Raw genomic sequence first — 25,539 nt, 5'->3', positions numbered from 1 at the left:
TTTAATCCCAAACGCCATGCTCATTGTGTAGTTTGGAACTTAAACTTTTTGGTGGTCGAAACTTGTATTAAACTTGTATTTTGGGTCGTGTGGGCCCCGCTTGTAAAACATCATTTTTATGTTTGATTCGTGTGAGTTTTACATATATGAGTTTGTTGTGAAAAGCGTTCGGTCTAAAAGTGTCGGGAAGTCGAAGATCTTTTCACGAAAAATGGACATTTTGGTCAGAACTGTCTCAGGCCTTGTGCGAGCCGCGCATAGGCAGTGGTGCGCGCCGCGCACCCTCCAGATCAGTTTTAAATTTTTTTTTTATTCCGCGTTATTGGTTGGTTAAAGGGTTGGGTCGTTACAAGAAGTTTGTGTGTTTATCTAATGTGAATAAACGGATAAATTTATAAACAGACACAAGATGGTGATTCCTCACGTTCACTTGCCATGAGGCTGGACATTACTTTGGTGAAAATGCTGTAGGAAATATGTATACGAAACTGAAAATAATATAAACATATCACAACTTATTCATAATTATCGGATTATAATATACACACAAAAATAAATAATTAGATCAAGAACGAAAAGATAGAACGATCTAACCGATTTGAAGGGTTGAACCGGGCTTGTGTTTGACACAATTCCCTTAAACAGATCTGACGTCTATTCCCAGGGTACACCGATCCGAAGCAGCGTACTGCCGGACTTGAACACTTGCCTGAAAGGTAACCCGAATGAGGAGACCTTGTTGCAGCTGAGAGGAAATCATATAAGAATGCTTATATGATTTTTGGTGTATTTTCCTTCAAAGCCTAAGGCCTTTATTTATAGTGGAGACTATAGCCTTAGGTTTGTTCCCACAACCGATGTGGGACAAAATACTAAAACTTCTAGATTTTGCACCAAACTATCAACTTTGAGATTCAATATCTCATTCACATTTAATCCGTTTTGGACACTCTTTAACTCATTTTAAAGCCCTCGTTAAGGACTACAAAACTCACTAAATATTTACTATTATATGTCACTCAAACATATAATTATTTGTGTCCAAAGTTTGGTGAAAAACACATATTTTTATTAAGTTTTTCCAACAATCCCCCACATGAATGGAGATCGATCTCAGAAACAACAATATTCCGATTAAGTTTCAGCGGTTGAATCTTGCATACGATAAGTAGGTGTTACCCTTTGAACTTTTGCTTGTGAAAACTCACTTAGTCTACTGGCTCTGAGTAGACGGCGATGTCTTTGAACTCGTCTGCCGTTTGTGTAGGCGACAATACGCTTCACACAAGACTCTCCCTGACAACTTCAAGTCCTCATAGTTATGTTCGTTATGGTCATGAACATTAGCCTGGTTCTGCGAGAGCTTATCAAGTATTGTGCCCCAACAATACCCTTCGAAGCGACCCCACTTCTCTCTTACATAGGCGATTCACCACTGAATGGCTACTGACTAACCACGCATGATTATTTGAGTTGAATCATTAAAAGCCATAGGCTTATCCTCTTACTTGTCACTTTTAGGAATGGACTAGGAAGTCTACTCTTAATTAGTAAACTCCCTTTAAAAGGTGTAGGGGTTGCTAGTTTAGTAATTAACTCCCCCACAGTGACCGTCGCCAGTTCATACAAGTAGGTTGTCCTATTGAACTCAGATCTTGGGATCTCCAGTCAACTGAGTTAGGTTTTCCTTCATATAAACTTAGCCTTTCATGGGCTTCAGTCCCATTCCCACGCACAACTCACAAACTAACTCTCTGCTTAAGCCTTTTATCAGCGGATCCGCAATATTATCATTTGACTTCGCATAGTCAATAGTGATAATTTCTCTAGAGATTAGTTGTCGTACTTTATTATGTCTACGTCAGTCTTACCATTATACATTTACATTGGGATATGAGCTCTACCAACCACCGATTGGCTATTACAATGTATACATATGACCGACACCGGCTTAGGCCATCTTGGTATATCCTCAACTAATTGACATAGACATTCTCCCTCTTCATCGACTTTATCTAAAGCGATGAATTTTGATTCCATCATGGATCTAGCAATAACCGTTTGTTTAAACGATTTCCACGATATAGCATCACCTCCAAGTGTGAATACATATCCACTTGTCACTTTGGAATCATTTGTATCAGATATCCAGTTAGCATCAAAGTGACCGTTGATCACTGCAGGATATCTGTTATAATGTATCAGATATCTGTTATTTAGCTTGCTTACAGCATATGCTAAGTCGGATCGAGTACAACTCATTAGATACATTAGAACGCATTATCATGTATCATGTTCTTGATATCAAAATGCAAGACACCCCCACATTTTTAAGCTATCGTGTTGATCATTTTACACAACCAACTAGGGTTACCGCTTATCATTCAAAGCTTCCCCACATGTCTTGCAACCTGATATCATAATCATATATATATATATATATATATATATATATATATATATATATATATATATATATATATAATATGATTCTAATCAATGAAACGTTCAAATGCCCACACATAAGATTTACATCTTTTGTGATCCATATTTTAGTAAATTTGAGCAATTCTTAGTCATTTTCTAGGTTTGACCTAGAGACGTCGAATTTAGAAAGCTTAACAAAAGTTTCGCACTCAAATTATATTTGTATCCGAATACTGATTAGGTAATTCAGATCTCAAGATAATAATATAATAAAGATTGTCATCTTTATATTTATAATTATCTTCAATATCATCTTCCACACAAAATGGAATAATTCACATCATCAAAAATGTTTACAAATCTGGTTTCAAAATATACCAAATGCTTCTATTACTGAATGAAAGCGATTTTATCTTTAAAAAAAATTAAAAATTCAACACAGTGAAATATTAGTTGTTAATTGATCTCTGCAGATGATCATTATTAACAAGTCCAAGTCTAGTACTCCATAGACTTTATGTTCAAAGCATTAGAATAAATGACGCATCATTCATATTCTCCATAGCTTTTCTCACAAGAAAAGTCATACCATATTCCTTGTATCATGACAAAATTGACTTCATATACTTAAACACTGCCTTAAATATACTATTTAAGAGTGTTTAAAATACATTCAGTATTAGTTCCTCTATAAGCATAATGTGTATGCCATTTATCGAGGAAGTTCTTTTATTTCTCTATAAAGAGAATTTTCCTTAGAAATTCCTCGCGTCGATATTAAATAATTCAATTTATTATCGAAAGATAAATATTTAATGGCATCTCTCCATTGAGATCCTTTTGAGGAAGTTCCTTTATCGACCAGTTCCTCTTGAACTAGCTCATTAGGTGTCTCATCATGAACACCTTCTCGTCTATCATAGAAGAACTTTCACTTTCATTTGTAATGTATGGAAATACATTTTCAAATAATGAAGCGTTTCTCGATTCTATTATCGAACATTTGTGTATATCCGATGAAATGTCCCGTTCATATTGATTATAAACGTTCCATATTAATTGATTTCATTGTGAGGTTTTGACCTCTATATGAGACGTTTTTCAAAGACTGCATTCATTTTTAAAACAACCATAACCTTTATGTTATCAATAAAGGTTTTAAAAACATTACGTAGATTATCAAATAATGATAATCTAAAATATATTGTTTACACACGACCATTACATAATGGTTTACAATAGAAATATATTACATCGACATATGTTTCTTGAATGAAGTTTTTACACAATATCATACAAACATGGACTCCAAATCTTGTCCTTATTTTAGTATGCAACAGCGGAAGCTCTTAGTATTCACCAGAGAATAAACATGCTTTAAACGTCAACAAAAATGTTGGTGAGTTATAGGTTTAACCTATATATATCAAATCGTCACAATAGACCACAAGATTTCATATTTCAATACACATCCCATACATAGAGATAAAAATCATTCATATGGTGAACACCTGGTAACCGACATTAACAAGATGCATATATAAGAATATCCCCATCATTCCGGGACACCCTTAGGATATGATATAAATTTTGAAGTACTAAAGCATCTGGTACTTTGGATGGGGTTTGTTAGGCCCAATAGATCTATCTTTAGGATTCATGTCAATTAGGGTGTCTGTTCCCTAATTCTTAGATTACCAGACTTAATAAAAAGGGGCATATTCGTTTTCGATAATTCAACCATAGAATATAGTTTCACGTACTTGTGTCTATTTTGTAAATCATTTATAAAACCTGGATGTATTCTCATCCCAAAAATATTAGATTTTAAAAGTGGGACTATAACTCACTTTCACAGATATTTCCTTCCTTGGAAATAAGACTTGGCCACGGATCGATTCACGAACCTATACAAATATGTATATTTATATCAAAGTATAATCAAAATATAATTACAACCATTTTTATTATGTTTTAAAGATTTGAGTGTATTAAGTCAGCTGTCCTCGTTAGTAACCTACAACTAGTTGTCCACAGTTAGATGTACAGAAATAAATCGATATATATTATCTTGAATCAATCCACGACCCAGTGTATACACGTCTCAGGCTAGATCACAACTCAAAGTATATATATATTTTGGAATCAACCTCAACCCTGTATAGCTAACTCCAACATTACTGCATATAGAGTGTCTATGGTTGTTCCAAATAATATATATACATGGGTCGATATGATATGTCAAAACATTTGTATACGTGTCTATGGTATCCCAAGATTACATAATATATTAGAATACATGTATAATACAATATAAGTTAGCTAGGATATGATTTGTATAGATTTGTTAAACATTTCCCGTAGCTAAAAAGATCAAAAATATCCAATCTTGTTTTACCCATAACATCTTCATTTTAAATCCATTTTGAGTGAATCAAATTGCTATGGTTTCATATTGAACTCTAATTTAAGAATACAAACAGAAAAAGTATAGGTTTATAGTCGGAAATTTAAGTTACATGTCAATTACTAAAGAGGTAGTCATTTCCGTCGAAAGAACGACATCTTGATGACCATTTTGAAAAACATACTTTCACTTTGAGTTTAACCAAGATTTTTGGATATAGTTTCATGTTCATATGAAAAATCATTTTCCCAGGAGAACAACCTTTAAATCAAAGTTTATCATAGTTTTTAATTATCCAAACCAAAACAGCCCCCGGTTTCACTACGACGGCGTATATCCGATTTTATGGTGTTCATCGTGTTTTCAGGTTTTAAATCATTAAGTTAGCATATCATATAGATATAGAACATGTGTTTAGTTAATTTTAAAAGTCAAGTTAGAAGGATTAACTTTTGTTTGCGAACAAGTTTAGAATTAACTAAACTATGTTCTAGTGATTACAAGTTTAAACCTTCGAATAAGATAGCTTTATATGTATGAATCGAATGATGTTATGAACATCATTACTACCTCGAGTTTTCTGGATAAAACTACTGGAAATGAGAAAAATGGATCTAGCTTCAAAGGATCCTTGGATGGCTTGAAAGTTCTTGAAGCAGAATCATGACACGAAAACAGTTCAAGTAAGATTTTCACTCGAAATAAGATTGTTATAGTTGTATAAATTGAATCAAAGTTTGAATATGAATATTACCTTGAATTAGAAAGATAACCTACTATAAATAACAAAGGTTGCTTGATCTTAGATGATTACTTGGAATGGATTAGAAAGCTTGGAAGTAGACTTGCAAACTTGGAAGTATTCTTGATTTTTATGAAACTATACTTATGGAATTTATGAAGAACACTTAGAACTTGAAGATAGAACTTGAGAGAGATCAATTAAATGAAGAAAATTGAAGAATGAAAGTGTTTGTAGGTGTTTTTGGTCGTTGGTATATGGATTAGATATAAAGGATATGTAATTTTGTTTTCATGTAAATAAGTCATGAATGATTACTAATATTTTTGTAATTTTATGAGATATTTCATGCTAGTTGCCAAATGATGATTCCCACATGTGTTAGATGACTCACATGGGCTTCTAAGAGCTGATCATTGGAGTGTATATACCAATAGTACATACATCTAAAAGCTGTGTATTGTACGAGTACGAATACGGGTGCATACGAGTAGAATTGTTGGTGAAACTGAACGAGGATGTAATTGTAAGCATTTATGTTAAGTAGAAGTAATTTGATATGTGTCTTGAAGTCTTTCAAAAGTGTAAGAATACATATCAAAACACAACATGTATATACATTCTAATGGAATCGTTAAGTCTTCGTCAGTCGTTATATGTAAGTGTTGTTTTGAAACCTTTAAGTTAACGATCTCAATTAATGTTGTTAACCCAATGTTTATTATATCAAATGAGATGTTAAATTATTATATTATCATGATATTATGATTTATGAATATCTCTTAATATGATACATACATTAAAATATCGTTACAACGATAATCGTTACATATAAGTCTCGTTTCGTAATTCTTGAGTTAGTAGTCTTGTTTTTACATATGTAGTTCATTGTTAACACACTTAATGATATATTTAAATATCATTTTATCATGTTAAATATAGTGTATCAATATCTTAATATGATACATATGTATTTAGTAGACGTTATCATAACGATAATCGTTATATATATCATTTCGAGTTTCTTAACTTAGTAATCTCATTTCTTATGTATATCACACATTGTTAATATACTTAGTGAGATACTTACTCATAATAATCTCATGTCAACCATATATATGTGTCGATATATACCACAACATGTAGTTTTCACAATTTTGTAACGTACGTGAATCGCCGGTCAACTTGGGTGATCAATTGTCTATATGAAACTTATTTCATTTAATCAAGTTTTAACAAGTTTGATTGCTTAACACGTTGGAAACATTTAGTCATGTAAATATCAATCTCAATTAATATACATAAACATGGAAAAGTTCGGGTCACTACAGTACCTACCCGTTAAATAAATTTCGTCCCGAAATTTTAAGCTGTTGAAGGTGTTGAGGAATCTTCTGGAAATAGATGCGGGTCTTTCTTCTTCATCTGATCTTCATGCTCCCAGATGAACTCAGGTCCTCTACGAGCATTCCATCGAACCTTAACAATCGGTATCTTGTTTTGCTTAAGTCTCTTAACCTCACGATCCATTATTTCGATGGGTTCTTCAATGAATTGAAGTTTTTCATTGATTTGGATTTCGTCCAACGGAATAGTGAGATCTTCTTTAGCAAAATATTTCTTCAAATTCGAGACATGGAAAGTGTTATGTACAGTCGCGAGTTGTTGAGGTAGCTCCAATTGGTAAGCTACTGGTCCGACACGATCTATAATCTTGAATGGTCCAATGTACCTTAGATTTAGTTTCCCCCGTTTACCAAATCGAACAATGCCTTTCCAAGGTGAAACCTTAAGCATGACCATTTCTCCAATTTCAAACTCTATATCTTTTCTTTTACTGTCCGCGTAGCTCTTTTGTCGACTCTGGGCGGTTTTCAATCGTTGTTGAATTTGGATGATTTTCTCGGTAGTTTCTTGTATTATCTCCGGACCCGTAATCTGTCTATTCCCCACTTCATTCCAACAAATCAGAGACCTGCACTTTCTACCATAAAGTGCCTCAAACGGCGCCATCTTAATACTAGAATGATAACTATTGTTGTAGGAAAATTCTTCTAACGGTAGGTGTCGATCCCAACTGTTTCCGAAATCAATAACACATGCTCGTAGCATGTCTTCAAGCATTTGTATCATCATTTCGCTCTGCCCATCAGTTTGTGGATGATAGGCAGTACTCATGTCTAGACGAGTCCTCAATGCTTGTTGCAACGTCTTCCAGAACCTTGAAACAAATTTACCATCCCTATCAGAGATAATAGAGACGGGTATTCCATGTCTGGAGACAACCTCCTTCAAATACAATCGCGCCAACTTCTCCATTCTGTCATCTTCTCTCATTGGCAGGAAGTGTGCTGACTTGGTGAGATGATCAACTATTACCCAAATAGTATCATAACCACTTGCAGTCCTTGGCAATTTAGTAATGAAATCCATGGTAATGTTTTTCCATTTCCATTCTGGGATTTCAGGTTGTTGTAGTAGACCTGATGGTTTCTGATGTTCAGCTTTGACCTTAGAACACGTCAAACATTCTCCTACATATTTAGCAATATCGGCTTTCATACCCGGCCACCAAAAGTGTTTCTTGAGATCTTTATACATCTTCCCCGCTCCGGGATGTATTAAATATCTAGTTTTATGTGCTTCTTTAAGTACCATTTCTCTCACATCTCCAAACCTTGGTACCCAAATTCTATCAGCCCTATATCGGGTTCCGTCTTCTCAAATATTAAGATGTTTCTCTGATCCTTTGGGTATATCATTCTTCAACTTTCCTTCTTTTACAACCCCCTGTTGTGCCTCCTTTATTTGAGTAGTAAGGTTAGTACGAATAATTATATTCATAGCTTTTACCCGTATAGGTTCTCTGTCCTTTCTACTCAAAGCGTCGGCTACCACATTCGCCTTCCCCGGGTGGTATCGAATCTCAAAATCATAATCATTCAACAGTTCAATCCACCTGTGTTGTCTCATATTCAGTTGCTTCTGATTAAATATATGTTGGAGAATTTTGTGGTCGGTATATATAATACTTTTGACCCCATATAAATAATGCCTCCAAGTCTTTAATGCAAAAATAACAGCACCCAATTCCAAATCGTGAGTTGTATAATTTTGCTCGTGAATATTCAATTGTCTAGACGTATAAGCAATCACCTTCGTTCGTTGCATTAATACACAACCGAGACCTTGCTTTGATGCGTCACAATAAATCACAAAATCATCATTCCCTTCAGGCAATGACAATATAGGTGCCGTAGTTAGCTTTTTCTTCAATAACTGAAATGCCTTCTCTTGTTCATCCTTCCATTTAAATTTCTTCCCTTTATGCGTTAATACAGTCAAGGGTTTTGCTATTTTGGAGAAATCTTGGATGAATCATCTGTAGTAACCAGCCAATCCTAAAAATTGACGTATATGCTTCGGAGTTTTTGGGGTTTCCCACTTTTCAACGGTTTCGATCTTTGCCGGGTCCACCTGGATATCTTCTTTGTTCACTATGTGACCGAGGAATTGAACTTATTCCAACCAAAATGCACACTTTGAAAACTTAGCGTACAGTTTTTCTTTCCTCAATACTTCTAGCACTTTTCTCAAATGTTCTTCGTGCTCTTGATCATTCTTTGAGTAAATAAGTATGTCATCGATGAAAACAATGACTAACTTGTCAAGATATGGCCCACACACTCAGTTCATAAGGTCCATGAACACAACTGGTGCGTTAGTCAATCCAAACGGCATAACCATAAACTCGTAATGACTATAACGTGTCCTAAAAGCAGTTTTTGGAATATCATCCTCCTTTACTCGCATTTGATGATATCCAGAACGTAAATCGATTTTTGAATAAACCGACGAGCCTTGTAGTTGATCAAATAAGTCGTCAATTCTCGGCAGTAGATAACAATTTTTGATGGTAAGTTTATTCAACTCTCTGTAGTCAATACACAACCTTAATGTACCATCCTTCTTCTTGACAAAAAAAAATAGGAGCTCCCCATGGTGATGTGCTTGGTCGAATGGAACCACGTTCTAATAGTTCTTGCAGTTGGCTTTACAGTTCTTTCATCTCGCTGGGTGCGAGTTTGTAAGGAGCACGAGCTATTGGTGCAGCTCCTGGTACAAGATCTATTTGAAATTCAACAGATCGATGTGGAGGTAGTCCCGGTAATTCTTTCGGAAATACATCGGGAAATTCTTTTGCGACGGGAACATCATTGATGCTCTTTTCTTCAGTTTGTACTTTCTCGACGTGTGCTAGAACAGCATAACAACCTTTTCTTATTAGTTTTTGTGCCTTCAAATTACTAATAAGATGTAGCTTCGTGTTGCCCTTTTTTTCGCACACCATTAAGGGTTCTCCTTCTTCTCGTACAATGCGAATTGCATTTTTGTAACATACGATCTCTGCTTTCATCTCCTTCCGCCAGTCCATGCCAACTATTACATCAAAACTCCCTAACTCTACTGGTATCAAATCAATCTTAAATATTTCACTACCCAATTTAATTTCTCGATTCCGGCATATATAATCTGCTGAAATTAATTTACCGTTTGCTAATTCGAGTAAAAATTTACTATCCAATGGCGTCAATGGACAACAAAAATCTCTACTCATATAGCTTCTATCCGCACCCGAATCAAATAAAACATAACTAGATTTAATGTCAATAAGAAACGTACCCGTAACAAGCTCCGGGTCTTCCTGTGCCTCTGTCGCATTAATATTGAAAACTCTTCCGCGGCCTTGTCCATTCGTGTTCTCCTGGTTCGGGCAATTTCTAATAATGTGGCCCGGTTTTCCACATTTATAACAAACTACATTGGCATAACTTACTCCAACACTACTTGCTCCGCCATTACTCGTTCCGACACCATTTGTTCCTTTCGTTCTGTTAACCCCTGGTCCGTAGACCTCACACTTCGTCGCGCTATGACCATTTCTTTTACACTTGTTGCAAAATTTGGTGCAGAACCCCGAGTGATACTTTTCACACCTTTGACATAGCTGCTTCTGATTGTTGTTGTTGTTGCGGTTGTTATTATTGTTGAGATAATTGTTGTAGTTGTTGTTGTTGTTGTTGTTGTTGTTGTGCTGTTTGTTGTAGTTGCGATTGATGTTGCGATTGTTGGGATAATTGTTGTTGTTTTGGTGACTCTTATCACCGTTTTCCTCCCACTTTCTTTTGACTAGCTTCACGTTGGCCTCTTCGGCCGCCTGTTTTTTAATTCTTCCCTCAATCTGGTTCACTAGTTTGTGAGCCATTCTACATGCCTTTTGTATGGAGGCAGGCTCGTGTGAACTTATATCTTCTTGGATTCTCTCCGGTAACCCTTTCACAAACGCGTCGATCTTCTCTTCCTCATCTTCGAAAGCTCTCGGACACAATAGGCACAATTCTGTGAATCGTCTTTCGTACGAAGTAATATCGAATCCCTGTGTTCGTAACCCTCTAAGCTCTGACTTGAGCTTATTGACCTCGGTTCTGGGACGGTACTTCTCGTTCATCAAGTGCTTGAATGCTGACCACGGTAGCGCGTAAGCAGCATCTTGTCCCACTTGCTCTAGATAGGTATTCCACCATGTTAACGCAATACATGTGAAGGTATGCATAGCGTACTTCACTTTGTCTCCTTCAGCACACTTACTTATTGTCATAACCCGTCCTTAACCATAAGAACGTGTTAGATAACGTATGATTTCATTGCGAGGTATTGACCTCTATATGCGACATTTTTAAAAGAACAACTGCATATATTTTACATTACAAACCATAATTCTTATTTTGATACAAGCTTTAGACAAAATAAAGATGATTATCGTTTAGCGATAATCTTAGACTTACAAACTTTACATGTGATGATAACAATACGATTTCTAGCATATTTTACATTACAAATCCTCCGATATGCAGTTTTATTTTTGACACAAATATGCATACTCAAGATCTTGTTTAAATTCAACATGTTTCAGCGGAAGCTTCTAATTATCACCTGAGAATAGACATGTTTAAAACGTCAACATAAAGTTGGTGAGATATAGGTTTAATGCCGGCAGCGATATAAATATAGACCACAAGATTTCATATATAAACATTTTAATAAAAATATTCTAAGTGGTTGAGCACTTGGTAACCATACTTAACATTTAATCACGTCGCATATTCCCTTTATTATGAAATCTTACTACACCGTACCAAGTGTAGTCACAAAACGAAGTACTGTGCAACCGTTGAATACTGGTCGTCCAGTCCGGTTGGGGTTGTCAGGCCCGATAGATCTATCAACAGGATTCGCGTTTACAATACCGCTGTAAATAACAGTTACCAAGCTACAGGGAAGTATGCCAGTGGTACAACTCAACGTATAATATATTTTTCAGTTACTTGTGTCCATAACGTAAAACATAAAATACATGTATTCTCATCCCGAAATACTTAGAGTTTAAAAGTGGGACTATATACTCACTTTTGTCTTGAAGATATGTAATTTCGACTTGGTCTCCGATTGATATCACGAACCTATCCATATATAGTTTATCAATATATTTCTATTTTAAACAATCGTCACATATATATACTTTTTATACTTTTAATAGTTTTAATAATTTCTTAGTCCGTAGTTAGCAGTCCGATGTTAGTAATTCAATTTTAATGGTTCATTTTTAGGTGTTTAATAAACCCCCAATGAAATAAATAAAAACCCCCATCGTATATGTATTGGTCGAGATTAATCTTGACCCACGGTACCGGTGTTGTCAAATGACGTGTTGCGTACATAAAGTACCGGTGTTGTCAAATGACGTGTTGCGTACAATCATGGGATCTTATGATTAATCTTCTCGTATTGTTTACGGGTGATCCTGAACCATATAAAATTAAATTATGAGTACATATATATAAAATATCATGTTATTTTAAAAAGATGTGATTTATTTAATTTTCTCCAATTATTTTCGTAGCTAAACTAGTCTTAGATATCCGATCTCGTTTTGGTCATAGTTTCTTCGTTACAACTCCGTTTTCGTTGATTCAAATTGCCACTTCCTTGGATCGAGTCCCTCTTTAAGACTATGAACTGTAAATACCTTAGTTTGTATTCAAAATCACAGGTCATAGGTCAAACTTTAGTGAAACTTATGGAGTTGATCATTTTCCATCATGTAAACAACCTTAAATGATTATTTTTCTAAAAATACTTATACTTTGAGTTAAATCATGAAATTTTTATGTGTTAACATATTCATAGTAAATATCAATTTTCCAGAAAATAAGCCTCCAATTCAAAGTTCAAAATAGTTTTTAATTATCCAACCCAAAACAGCCCCCGGTTACACTCCGACACCGTAGATTCAGTTTTAAGGTGTTCTTTGAAAAACCAAGTTATACCTTGTTAAATTAGCATATATTTAAGTTATATTACAGGTCTTGAAGTATTTTAAAAGTTAAGTTAGAAGGATCTATTTAGTTTGCAAACAAGTTTGAAAACATTCAAACTATGTTCTTGTTGTTAAAATTTTATACCATAAAATAAGATAGCTATATATATATGAATCGAATAAGGTTATGAACAAAGTTACTACCTCAAGTTACTTGGACAAGATTGCTGTAAAAGAGGAGTAAGAACCTAGAACCAAAAGAGTGATGGAATTGGATGAAAGATTGGAAGTAAACTTGTGTTCTTGAAAGGATTCTTGAAGTGTTCTTGTATGGTTTTTCTTATGATGATTAAGGGTTGTTTTTGAAGCTAAATGATGGGGAAAATGCTTGGAGATGATCAAGTATGAAGTTAAGAGTATTTTGAGAGAGAAATGGGAGTGTAAGTATGAGAAAATGGGGTGAAGAAATGGTGTGCATGCATAAAAACGTTTTTAGGTTATAAAGGAAAAAAAAGATACCTAACTTTGTTTTCTTGCTAAATAATTCATGCTACTTGACAAATGGTTGGTTCCACATATTTCTTAATCATTTAAGGCTGCTAAGGAGCAGATTTTTATTGGTATATACCAATAGTAAATACATCTAGAAGCTGCGTATGATACGGGTACATATACCCTAGATATACGTGTAGAAATCTTTGAGAAAACGGAACGAGGATTCAAATATAGCTATCTTTGTAAATATACTTATATTGTTTTATGTATGTAAGCCCTTTAAAAGTGATAAAATACATATCTATACGATGCATGTATAAGTATTATAGGTTATAAGTATTTATGTCGAAGAACGTTACGTACAGATCGATGTGGAGGTAGTCCCGGTAATTCTTTCGGAAATACATCGGGAAATTCTTTTGCGACGGGAACATCATTGATGCTCTTTTCTTCAGTTTGTACTTTCTCGACGTGTGCTAGAACAGCATAGCAACCTTTTCTTATTAGTTTTTGTGCCTTCAAATTACTAATAAGATGTAGCTTCGTGTTGCCCTTTTTTTCGCACACCATTAAGGGTTCTCCTTCTTCTCGTACAATGCGAATTGCATTTTTGTAACATACGATCTCTGCTTTCATCTCCTTCCGCCAGTCCATGCCAACTATTACATCAAAACTCCCTAACTCTACTGGTATCAAATCAATCTTAAATATTTCGCTACCCAATTTAATTTCTCGATTCCGGCATATATAATCTGCTGAAATTAATTTACCGTTTGCTAATTCGAGTAAAAATTTACTATCCAATGGCGTCAATGGACAACAAAAATCTCTACTCATATAGCTTCTATCCGCACCCGAATCAAATAAAACATAACTAGATTTAATGTCAATAAGAAACGTACCCGTAACAAGCTCCGGGTCTTCCTGTGCCTCTGTCGCATTAATATTGAAAACTCTTCCGCGGCCTTGTCCATTCGTGTTCTCCTGGTTCGGGAAATTTCTAATAATGTGGCCCGGTTTTCCACATTTATAACAAACTACATTGGCATAACTTACTCCAACACTACTTGCTCCGCCATTACTCGTTCCGACACCATTTGTTCCTTTCGTTCTGTTAACCCCTGGTCCGTAGACCTCACACTTCGTCGCGCTATGACCATTTCTTTTACACTTGTTGCAAAATTTGGTGCAGAACCCCGAGTGATACTTTTCACACCTTTGGCATAGCTGCTTCTGATTGTTGTTGTTGTTGCGGTTGTTATTATTGTTGAGATAATTGTTGTAGTAGTTGTTGTTGTTGTTGTTGTTGTTGTTGTGCTGTTTGTTGTAGTTGCGATTGATGTTGCGATTGTTGGGATAATTGTTGTTGTTTTGGTGACTCTTATCACCGTTTTCCTCCCACTTTCTTTTGACTAGCTTCACGTTGGCCTCTTCGGCCGCCTGTTTTTTAATTCTTCCCTCAATCTGGTTCACTAGTTTGTGAGCCATTCTACATGCCTTTTGTATGGAGGCAGGCTCGTGTGAACTTATATCTTCTTGGATTCTCTCCGGTAACCCTTTCACAAACGCGTCGATCTTCTCTTCCTCATCTTCGAAAGCTCTCGGACACAATAGGCACAATTCTGTGAATCGTCTTTCGTACGAAGTAATATCGAATCCCTGTGTTCGTAACCCTCTAAGCTCTGACTTGAGCTTATTGACCTCGGTTCTGGGACGGTACTTCTCGTTCATCAAGTGCTTGAATGCTGACCACGGTAGCGCGTAAGCAGCATCTTGTCCCACTTGCTCTAGATAGGTATTCCACCATGTTAACGCAATACATGTGAAGGTATGCATAGCGTACTTCACTTTGTCTCCTTCAGCACACTTACTTATTGTCATAACCCGTCCTTAACCATAAGAACGTGTTAGATAACGTATGATTTCATTGCGAGGTATTGACCTCTATATGCGACATTTTTAAAAGAACAACTGCATATATTTTACATTACAAACCATAATTCTTATTTTGATACAAGCTTTAGACAAAATAAAGATGATTATCGTTTAGCGATAATCTTAGACTTACAAACTTTACATGTGATGATAACAATACGATTTCTAGCATATTTTACATTACAAATCCTCCGATATGCAGTTTTATTTTTGACACAAATATGCATACTCAAGATCTTGTTTAAATTCAACATGTTTCAGCGGAAGCTTCTAATTATCACCTGAGAATAGACATGTTTAAAACGTCAACATAAAGTTGGTGAGATATAGGTTTAATGCCGGCAGCGATATAAATATAGACCACAAGATTTCATATATAAACATTTTAATAAAAATATTCTAAGTGGTTGAGCACTTGGTAACCATACTTAACATTTAATCACGTCGCATATTCCCTTTATTATGAAATCTTACTACACCGTACCAAGTGTAGTCACAAAACGAAGTACTGTGCAACCGTTGAATACTGGTCGTCCAGTCCGGTTGGGGTTGTCAGGCCCGATAGATCTATCAACAGGATTCGCGTTTACAATACCGCTGTAAATAACAGTTACCAAGCTACAGGGAAGTATGCCAGTGGTACAACTCAACGTAGAATATATTTTTCAGTTACTTGTGTCCATAACGTAAAACATAAAATACATGTATTCTCATCCCGAAATACTTAGAGTTTAAAAGTGGGACTATATACTCACTTTTGTCTTGAAGATATGTAATTTCGACTTGGTCTCCGATTGATATCACGAACCTATCCATATATAGTTTATCAATATATTTCTATTTTAAACAATCGTCACATATATATACTTTTTATACTTTTAATAGTTTTAATAATTTCTTAGTCCGTAGTTAGCAGTCCGATGTTAGTAATTCAATTTTAATGGTTCATTTTTAGGTGTTTAATAAACCCCCAATGAAATAAATAAAAACCCCCATCGTATATGTATTGGTCGAGATTAATCTTGACCCACGGTACCGGTGTTGTCAAATGACGTGTTGCGTACATAAAGTACCGGTGTTGTCAAATGACGTGTTGCGTACAATCATGGGATCTTATGATTAATCTTCTCGTATTGTTTACGGGTGATCCTGAACCATATAAAATTAAATTATGAGTACATATATATAAAATATCATGTTATTTTAAAAAGATGTGATTTATTTAATTTTCTCCAATTATTTTCGTAGCTAAACTAGTCTTAGATATCCGATCTCGTTTTGGTCATAGTTTCTTCGTTACAACTCCGTTTTCGTTGATTCAACTTGCCACTTCCTTGGATCGAGTCCCTCTTTAAGACTATGAACTGTAAATACCTTAGTTTGTATTCGAAATCACAGGTCATAGGTCAAACTTTAGTGAAACTTATGGAGTTGATCATTTTCCATCATGTAAACAACCTTAAATGATTATTTTTCTAAAAATACTTATACTTTGAGTTAAATCATGAAATTTTTATGTGTTAACATATTCATAGTAAATATCAATTTTCCACAAAATAAGCCTCCAATTCAAAGTTCAAAATAGTTTTTAATTATCCAACCCAAAACAGCCCCCGGTTACACTCCGACACCGTAGATTCAGTTTTAAGGTGTTCTTTGAAAAACCAAGTTATACCTTGTTAAATTCGCATATATTTAAGTTATATTACAGGTCTTGAAGTATTTTAAAAGTTAAGTTAGAAGGATCTATTTAGTTTGCAAACAAGTTTGAAAACATTCAAACTATGTTCTTGTTGTTAAAATTTTATACCATAAAATAAGATAGCTATATATATATGAATCGAATAAGGTTATGAACAAAGTTACTACCTCAAGTTACTTGGACAAGATTTCTGTAAAAGAGGAGTAAGAACCTAGAACCAAAAGAGTGATGGAATTGGATGAAAGATTGGAAGTAAACTTGTGTTCTTGAAAGGATTCTTGAAGTGTTCTTGTATGGTTTTTCTTATGATGATTAAGGGTTGTTTTTGAAGCTAAATGATGGGGAAAATGCTTGGAGATGATCAAGTATGAAGTTAAGAGTATTTTGAGAGAGAAATGGGAGTGTAAGTATGAGAAAATGGGGTGAAGAAATGGTGTGCATGCATAAAAACGTTTTTAGGTTATAAAGGAAAAAAAAGATACCTAACTTTGTTTTCTTGCTAAATAATTCATGCTACTTGACAAATGGTTGGTTCCACATGTTTCTTAATCATTTAAGGCTGCTAAGGAGCAGATTTTTATTGGTATATACCAATAGTAAATACATCTAGAAGCTGCGTATGATACGGGTACATATACCCTAGATATACGTGTAGAAATCTTTGAGAAAATGGAACGAGGATTCAAATATAGCTATCTTTTGTAAATATACTTATATTGTTTTATGTATGTAAGCCCTTTAAAAGTGATAAAATACATATCTATACGATGCATGTATAAGTATTATAGGTTATAAGTATTTATGTCGAAGAACGTTACGTATAGTTATCGTTTTGAAAACTTAAGTTAGTAGTTTCAAAATATACTTATAACTCATTGTTATTAGTACCCAATGAGATGTTAAACATCCTTAGATCATGTTAAATATATATATATACATATATATACATAAACGTATAATTATCGTATGTTATATAGTTCGTGATATCATCGGTCAAATTGGACGGTCAAACGTTGTGTAAAACTCTTTTCAAAAACATAAATCTCAACAATTTAGATTGCTTATCATGTTGGTAAGGTTTATTTATGTAAATATTAATCTTATAAGTATAAATTGATCGAAAAAGTCCGGGTCATTACAGTACCTACCCGTTAAATAAATTTCGTCCCGAAATTTTAAAATCGTACCTATTTTGCGTCATCGGGAAACAAATGCGGGTATTTTTGTTTCATTTGATCCTCTCGCTCCCAAGTAAACTCGGGACCTCTTCGTGCATTCCAACGAACTTTAACGATCGGTATGTTGCTCTGCTTGAGCCGTTTAACTTCACGATCCATGATCTCGATTGGTTTTTCTATGAATTGTAGTTTCTCGTCAACTTGAATTTCTTCAAGAGGAATGGTGAGGTCTTCCTTTGCAAGACACTTCTTAAGGTTCGAGACGTGAAATGTATTATGTACTCCGGCGAGTTGTTGCGGTAACTCGAGTCGATAAGCTACCGGTCCAATGCGTTCGATGATCTTGAACGGGCCTACATATCTTGGGTTCAGTTTACCTCTTTTACCGAAACGTATTACACCTTTCCAAGGTGAAACCTTTAGCATAACCATGTCACCGATCTGAAACTCTAATGGTTTCCTTCGGACATCGGCGTAGCTCTTTTGGCGACTACGGGCTGTTTTCAATCTCTCCTTGATTTGTACTATCTTTTCAGTAGTTTCATGTATGATCTCGGGACCAGTTAATTGTCGATCTCCTACTTCATTCCACCAGATAGGAGATCTACACTTCCTTCCGTACAATGCTTCGAATGGCGCAGCTTTAATGCTCGCATGATAACTATTATTATACGAGAATTCTGCTAATGGTAAATATTTATCCCATCCGTTTCCAAAATCGATCACACATGCTCTGAGCATGTCTTCAAGAGTCTGAATTGTTCTTTCACTCTGCCCGTCGGTTTGCGGATGATATGCGGTGCTCATATCCAAACGAGTTCCTAGGGTCTCCTGTAGTGATTGCCAGAACTTTGAGGTAAATCTACTATCACGATCAGATATAATGGAAATAGGTATTCCATGCCTTGAAACAATTTCCTTTATATACAATCGTAATAGTTTCTCCATTCTATCCGTTTCCTTTATAGGCAAGAAATGTGCAGACTTGGTGAGACGATCAACAATCACCCAAATGGTGTCGTATCCCCAGGCAGTCTTTGGTAACTTCGTGATGAAATCCATGGTAATACCGTCCCATTTCCATTCTGGAATTTCTGGTTGTTGAAGTAACCCTGAGGGCTTCTGGTGTTCTGCTTTGACTTTGGAACAAGTTAAACATTCCCCAACATATGTTGCAACGTCTATCTTCAAATTAGGCCACCAATAATGCGTCTTAAGATCTTGGTACATCTTTCCAACTCCAGGATGTATCGAATATCTTGTCTTATGTGCCTCGTTCAATATCAACTTCCTTAATCCACCCAACTTCGGTACCCAAATACGATTTGCAAAATATCGAATTCCATCTTCCCGCATAACGAGTTGCTTCTCATACTTCTTCATTATTTCATTTCCTATATTTTCTTTAGTAAGTGCTTCTCGTTGAACTTCTTTGATTTGTGAGTTGAGATTCATGCGAATTTTTATGTTCATCGCTCGTACTCGAATTGGTTCTCGTTCCTTTCTGCTTAGAGCGTCGGCCACCACGTTTGCTTTGCCGGGATGATAACGAATTTCACAATCATAGTCATTTATTAACTCAACCCACCTACGTTGCCTCATGTTCAGCTGTTTTTGATCGAAAATATGTTGAAGGCTTTTATGATCAGTAAACACAGTGCATTTAACCCCATACAAGTAGTGTCTCCATATCTTCAATGCAAACACGACTGCTCCCAGTTCTAGATCATGCGTCGTATAATTCCGCTCGTGAATCTTTAATTGTCGGGATGCGTATGCAATAACTTTCTTTCGTTGCATAAGAACACAACCAAAACCTTGTCGCGAAGCGTCACAATATATTTCAAAATCATCGTTCCCTTCAGGTAACGATAAAATAGGCGCCGTAGTTAACTTCTTCTTCAGTAATTGAAATGCGTTCTCCTGCTCCGAGGTCCATTCGTATTTCTTCCCTTTTTGCGTTAATGTTGTCAACGGCTTAGCTATTCGGGAAAAATCTTGAATAAACCTTCTATAATAACCGGCTAAACCCAAAAATTGGCGTATCTGCATTGGTGTTTTAGGAGTCTCCCATTTTTCAATGGCTTCAATTTTTGCTGGATCAACCTGAATTCCTTTGCTACTAACAACGTGGCCAAGAAATTGCACTTCTTTCAACCAGAAAGCACACTTAGAAAATTTAGCGTATAGCTGTTCTTTTCTCAACAACTCTAATATCAACCTTAAATGCTGCTCATGCTCTTGCTCACTCTTGGAATAGATAAGAATGTCATCAATGAAAACGATAACAAACTTATCTAAATACGGACTACAAACTCGATTCATGAGGTCCATGAATACAGCTGGCGCATTCGTCAATCCAAACGGCATGACCAAAAATTCGTAATGACCATAACGTGTCCGAAAAGCAGTTTTCGGAATGTCCTCTTCTTTGACACGTAGTTGATGATAGCCCGATCTTAGGTCGATTTTCGAATAAACACATGATCCCTGGAGTTGATCAAATAAGTCGTCAATTCTCGGTAGTGGATACCGATTTTTGATAGTTAACTTATTTAATTCACGATAATCTATACACATCCTAAAAGATCCATCTTTCTTTTTAACAAATAGAATCGGAGCTCCCCACGGTGAAGTACTTGGTCGTATGAATCCATGATCCAGTAATTCTTTTAACTGACTCTGAAGTTCTTTTAACTCGGACGGTGCAAGTCTATATGGAGCACGAGCCACTGGTTCGGCTCCTGGTACTAAATCTATTTGAAATTCTACAGATCTAAATGGAGGTAATCCCGGCAACTCTTCCGGAAAAACTTTAGGAAAATCTCTTGCCACAGGCACGTCGTTGATGCACTTCTCTTTTTCTTTCTTTTCGACTTTATTAACATGTGCTAAGATAGCATAGCACCCTTTCTTCAAGCACTTTTGAGCTTTCAAATAACTAATGAGTTTTAGCTTTGAGTTACCCTTCTCTCCATAAATCATCACCGGCATTCTATCCTTACAAGGAATGCGAATTGCCTTCTTGGCACACACAACTTCAGCTCCTACTTTGGACATCCAGTCCATGCCGACTATTACATCAAAACTTCCTAATTCTACGGGTATTAAGTCAATTTTAAATGTTTCTCCGGCTAAATTTATTTTACAATCATGGCAAATTTTATCGGCTTCAATTAGTTTACCATTAGCTAACTCATTCATGTACTTAGCATCTAGAGGTAATGATGAACAATTCAATTTAGCGTAAAAGCCTCTACTCACGTAACTTCTATCGGCACCAGTATCAAATATAATAGATGCGGATAAGTTATTAATGGTAAACGTACCCGTAACAAGCTCCGGGTCTTCACACGCCTCTCTAGCATTAATAACAAATGCTCTTCCACGTGCAGATCCATTATTCTTCTCTGGATTCGGACACTGGCTCTTATAGTGACCTTGTTTTCCACACCCATAACAAGTAATGGTAGCCAAAGCAGTTCTATTTGTATTGGTGGCAGGAGTCTTGGTACCATTTGTATTTGTAACGAGAGCCCTACAATCTTCAGCAAGATGACTCTTTCGATTACATTTGTTGCATACCACATTACAGTAGCCAGAGTGATATTTGTGGCATCGGTTGCATAAAGGATTTTGTCCTTTGTAACCAAAGCTTGAACCACTACCTGCACCTTGCATGGTTTCTTGTTTCTTAAGAGATTGTTGTTGGTTACCTCGATCATAATTTCCATTCCACTTTCTTTTGTTACCTGATACCTTCACATCAGTATTGGATGCTTTCTTATCCATGATGACCTGATCCATTAGCTAGTTTGCCATGGTTATAGCTTCATGAATTATCTTAGGTTTCGATGCTGTAACGTTTGCCTTGACCTTTTTGGGCATACCATCTTTGTACATTTCAATCTTCCGTTCTTCGGTTGGAACCAATTCAGGACATAGCAAAACTAATTCCATGAATCGCTGATTGTAGTTGGTGATTTCAGTACCAACAACCTTCAGGCTTCGTAATTCATCTTCCAACTTCCTAACCTCGTTCCTTGGACAATACTCGTTGATTAACATTGTTTTGAATTCTTCCCAAGGAGTATCATAAGCTACATCTCCTCCTACAGCCTTCACATAATTTTTCCACCACGTGAGTGCACTATCTTGTAAAGTGCACGATGCATACTTGGTCATGTCCTTTTCAACACAACCACTTATTTTAAACACAGTCTCCATCTTTTCTATCCACCGGGTTAAACCGATCGGTCCTTCTGTTCCACTGAATGATGAGGGCTTGCAAGCTTGAAACGTTTTGTAAGTGCACCCCACACGAGGATTTGGGTTAACTACAGCACCTCTTGCAGCCTCGACCCATAACATTCTGTCGTTCACTCGCTGATTGATGAGTTCCTGGATTTCTTGTTCCGTCATTCGGTTCAATCGCGCCATATTCTTCTATAAGAATGAAAAGAAAATAATTATTCACATGGAATATTATAGATGTAGTGTATATTTACAGTACATTATAGCTTATTAATAATATGAACCAGGTATTATTATAAAAGCCTTTTCTTCTGATTAGCGTTTTATAATTATATCTAGGGTAGTACCTACCCGTTAATGTCCATACTTAATAGCTTAGTACAGAATCAATTACTACCATCTAAGTAATACTTAACCATGGAAAATTATTGCATTTCACACTTCACTATTTTACATATGCTTATCTTACATCGAACATTAAGCAAACCACACTAATAATATTATACAAAATATTATATGATCCCATGGTTTAATACGGCAGCGCATCGTTTGGTCTATTTTCTAGGACGTTTAGGTTCAAAGAATCGCTTAACGCTTATCCTGGCTGTCTGCCTATATTTTGGCTGTGGGGCTGAAGAACTGGATGCCGGGATAGAACGAATAGGAATAGCGGGAATAGGGGTGGTAGTGTCTAGTGGAGTTGGTGCCACATCATCCTTACTAAACTCGGGATTTGAATTTTCTAATTCATTAGCCTTTCGTTTCTTTCCTAGTTCGAACTCGTCTTTTGTAATTTCCTGTATTTCTTCCTCGGGTTCACTTTCCTCCTCGGGTTCACTTTCCTCCTCGGGTTCACTTTCCTCCTCGGGTTCACTTTCCGGGTTCTCTATAGTCGGTTCATCCAGAATTTGTGAGTCTTCTCCAAAGATATTATTTTCGTCATCGGATAGGTTAATGACTGGAACACCATCTGAAGATTCTGGTTCGGAGTCGCTGAATGTGATGACAAGTTTTGAGCCCGACATCTATCACACAACAACTAACCCATTAGTACTACATAATATTTACATATAAATTTTAACCAACAATGATAAGCAATGGTTTTTAAATCAGACCCGGTCAAAGTCCAGACTTACTAATGTATCCTAACGACTTATCGGTTAGATACACTAATGCAAACCTGGTTTGCTAAGACCACCGCTCTGATACCACATGTCATAACCCGTCCTTAACCATAAGAACGTGTTAGATAACGTATGATTTCATTGCGAGGTATTGACCTCTATATGCGACATTTTTAAAAGAACAACTGCATATATTTTACATTACAAACCATAATTCTTATTTTGATACAAGCTTTAGACAAAATAAAGATGATTATCGTTTAGCGATAATCTTAGACTTACAAACTTTACATGTGATGATAACAATACGATTTCTAGCATATTTTACATTACAAATCCTCCGATATGCAGTTTTATTTTTGACACAAATATGCATACTCAAGATCTTGTTTAAATTCAACATGTTGCAGCGGAAGCTTCTAATTATCACCTGAGAATAGACATGTTTAAAACGTCAACATAAAGTTGGTGAGATATAGGTTTAATGCCGGCAGCGATATAAATATAGACCACAAGATTTCATATATAAACATTTTAATAAAAATATTCTAAGTGGTTGAGCACTTGGTAACCATACTTAACATTTAATCACGTCGCATATTCCCTTTATTATGAAATCTTACTACACCGTACCAAGTGTAGTCACAAAACGAAGTACTGTGCAACCGTTGAATACTGGTCGTCCAGTCCGGTTGGGGTTGTCAGGCCCGATAGATCTATCAACAGGATTCACGTTTACAATACCGCTGTAAATAACAGTTACCAAGCTACAGGGAAGTATGCCAGTGGTACAACTCAACGTAGAATATATTTTTCAGTTACTTGTGTCCATAACGTAAAACATAAAATACATGTATTCTCATCCCGAAATACTTAGAGTTTAAAAGTGGGACTATATACTCACTTTTGTCTTGAAGATATGTAATTTCGACTTGGTCTCCGATTGATATCACGAACCTATCCATATATAGTTTATCAATATATTTCTATTTTAAACAATCGTCACATATATATACTTTTTATACTTTTAATAGTTTTAATAATTTCTTAGTCCGTAGTTAGCAGTCCGATGTTAGTAATTCAATTTTAATGGTTCATTTTTAGGTGTTTAATAAACCCCCAATGAAATAAATAAAAACCCCCATCGTATATGTATTGGTCGAGATTAATCTTGACCCACGGTACCGGTGTTGTCAAATGACGTGTTGCGTACATAAAGTACCGGTGTTGTCAAATGACGTGTTGCGTACAATCATGGGATCTTATGATTAATCTTCTCGTATTGTTTACGGGTGATCCTGAACCATATAAAATTAAATTATGAGTACATATATATAAAATATCATGTTATTTTAAAAAGATGTGATTTATTTAATTTTCTCCAATTATTTTCGTAGCTAAACTAGTCTTAGATATCCGATCTCGTTTTGGTCATAGTTTCTTCGTTACAACTCCGTTTTCGTTGATTCAACTTGCCACTTCCTTGGATCGAGTCCCTCTTTAAGACTATGAACTGTAAATACCTTAGTTTGTATTCGAAATCACAGGTCATAGGTCAAACTTTAGTAAAACTTATGGAGTTGATCATTTTCCATCATGTAAACAACCTTAAATGATTATTTTTCTAAAAATACTTATACTTTGAGTTAAATCATGAAATTTTTATGTGTTAACATATTCATAGTAAATATCAATTTTCCAGAAAATAAGCCTCCAATTCAAAGTTCAAAATAGTTTTTAATTATCCAACCCAAAACAGCCCCCGGTTACACTCCGACACCGTAGATTCAGTTTTAAGGTGTTCTTTGAAAAACCAAGTTATACCTTGTTAAATTAGCATATATTTAAGTTATATTACAGGTCTTGAAGTATTTTAAAAGTTAAGTTAGAAGGATCT

At 35.6% G+C, this 25,539-nt stretch overlaps 1 protein-coding gene across 1 annotated transcript in view; it reads left to right on the top strand.

Annotated features, from left to right (window-relative positions):
• The window catches only part of LOC139900187 (peroxidase 70-like), an 84,517-nt gene that overhangs the window by 41,888 nt on the left and 17,090 nt on the right, over window positions 1–25,539 (top strand). Inside the window, exons 3-4 of the mRNA XM_071882981.1 lie at window positions 1,678–1,709; window positions 10,922–10,967. Of these exons, the coding sequence (XP_071739082.1) occupies window positions 1,678–1,709; window positions 10,922–10,967 (78 nt within the window). The remainder of the gene's footprint in view (window positions 1–1,677; window positions 1,710–10,921; window positions 10,968–25,539) is intronic.

This window comes from Rutidosis leptorrhynchoides, chromosome 3 (genome assembly GCF_046630445.1).
Source record: "Rutidosis leptorrhynchoides isolate AG116_Rl617_1_P2 chromosome 3, CSIRO_AGI_Rlap_v1, whole genome shotgun sequence".
In the NCBI taxonomy this organism is placed as follows: domain Eukaryota; kingdom Viridiplantae; phylum Streptophyta; class Magnoliopsida; order Asterales; family Asteraceae; genus Rutidosis; species Rutidosis leptorrhynchoides.
The sequence above is the reverse complement of the archived record's forward strand: the minus strand, read 5'-3'. Positions and strand labels throughout refer to the sequence as shown.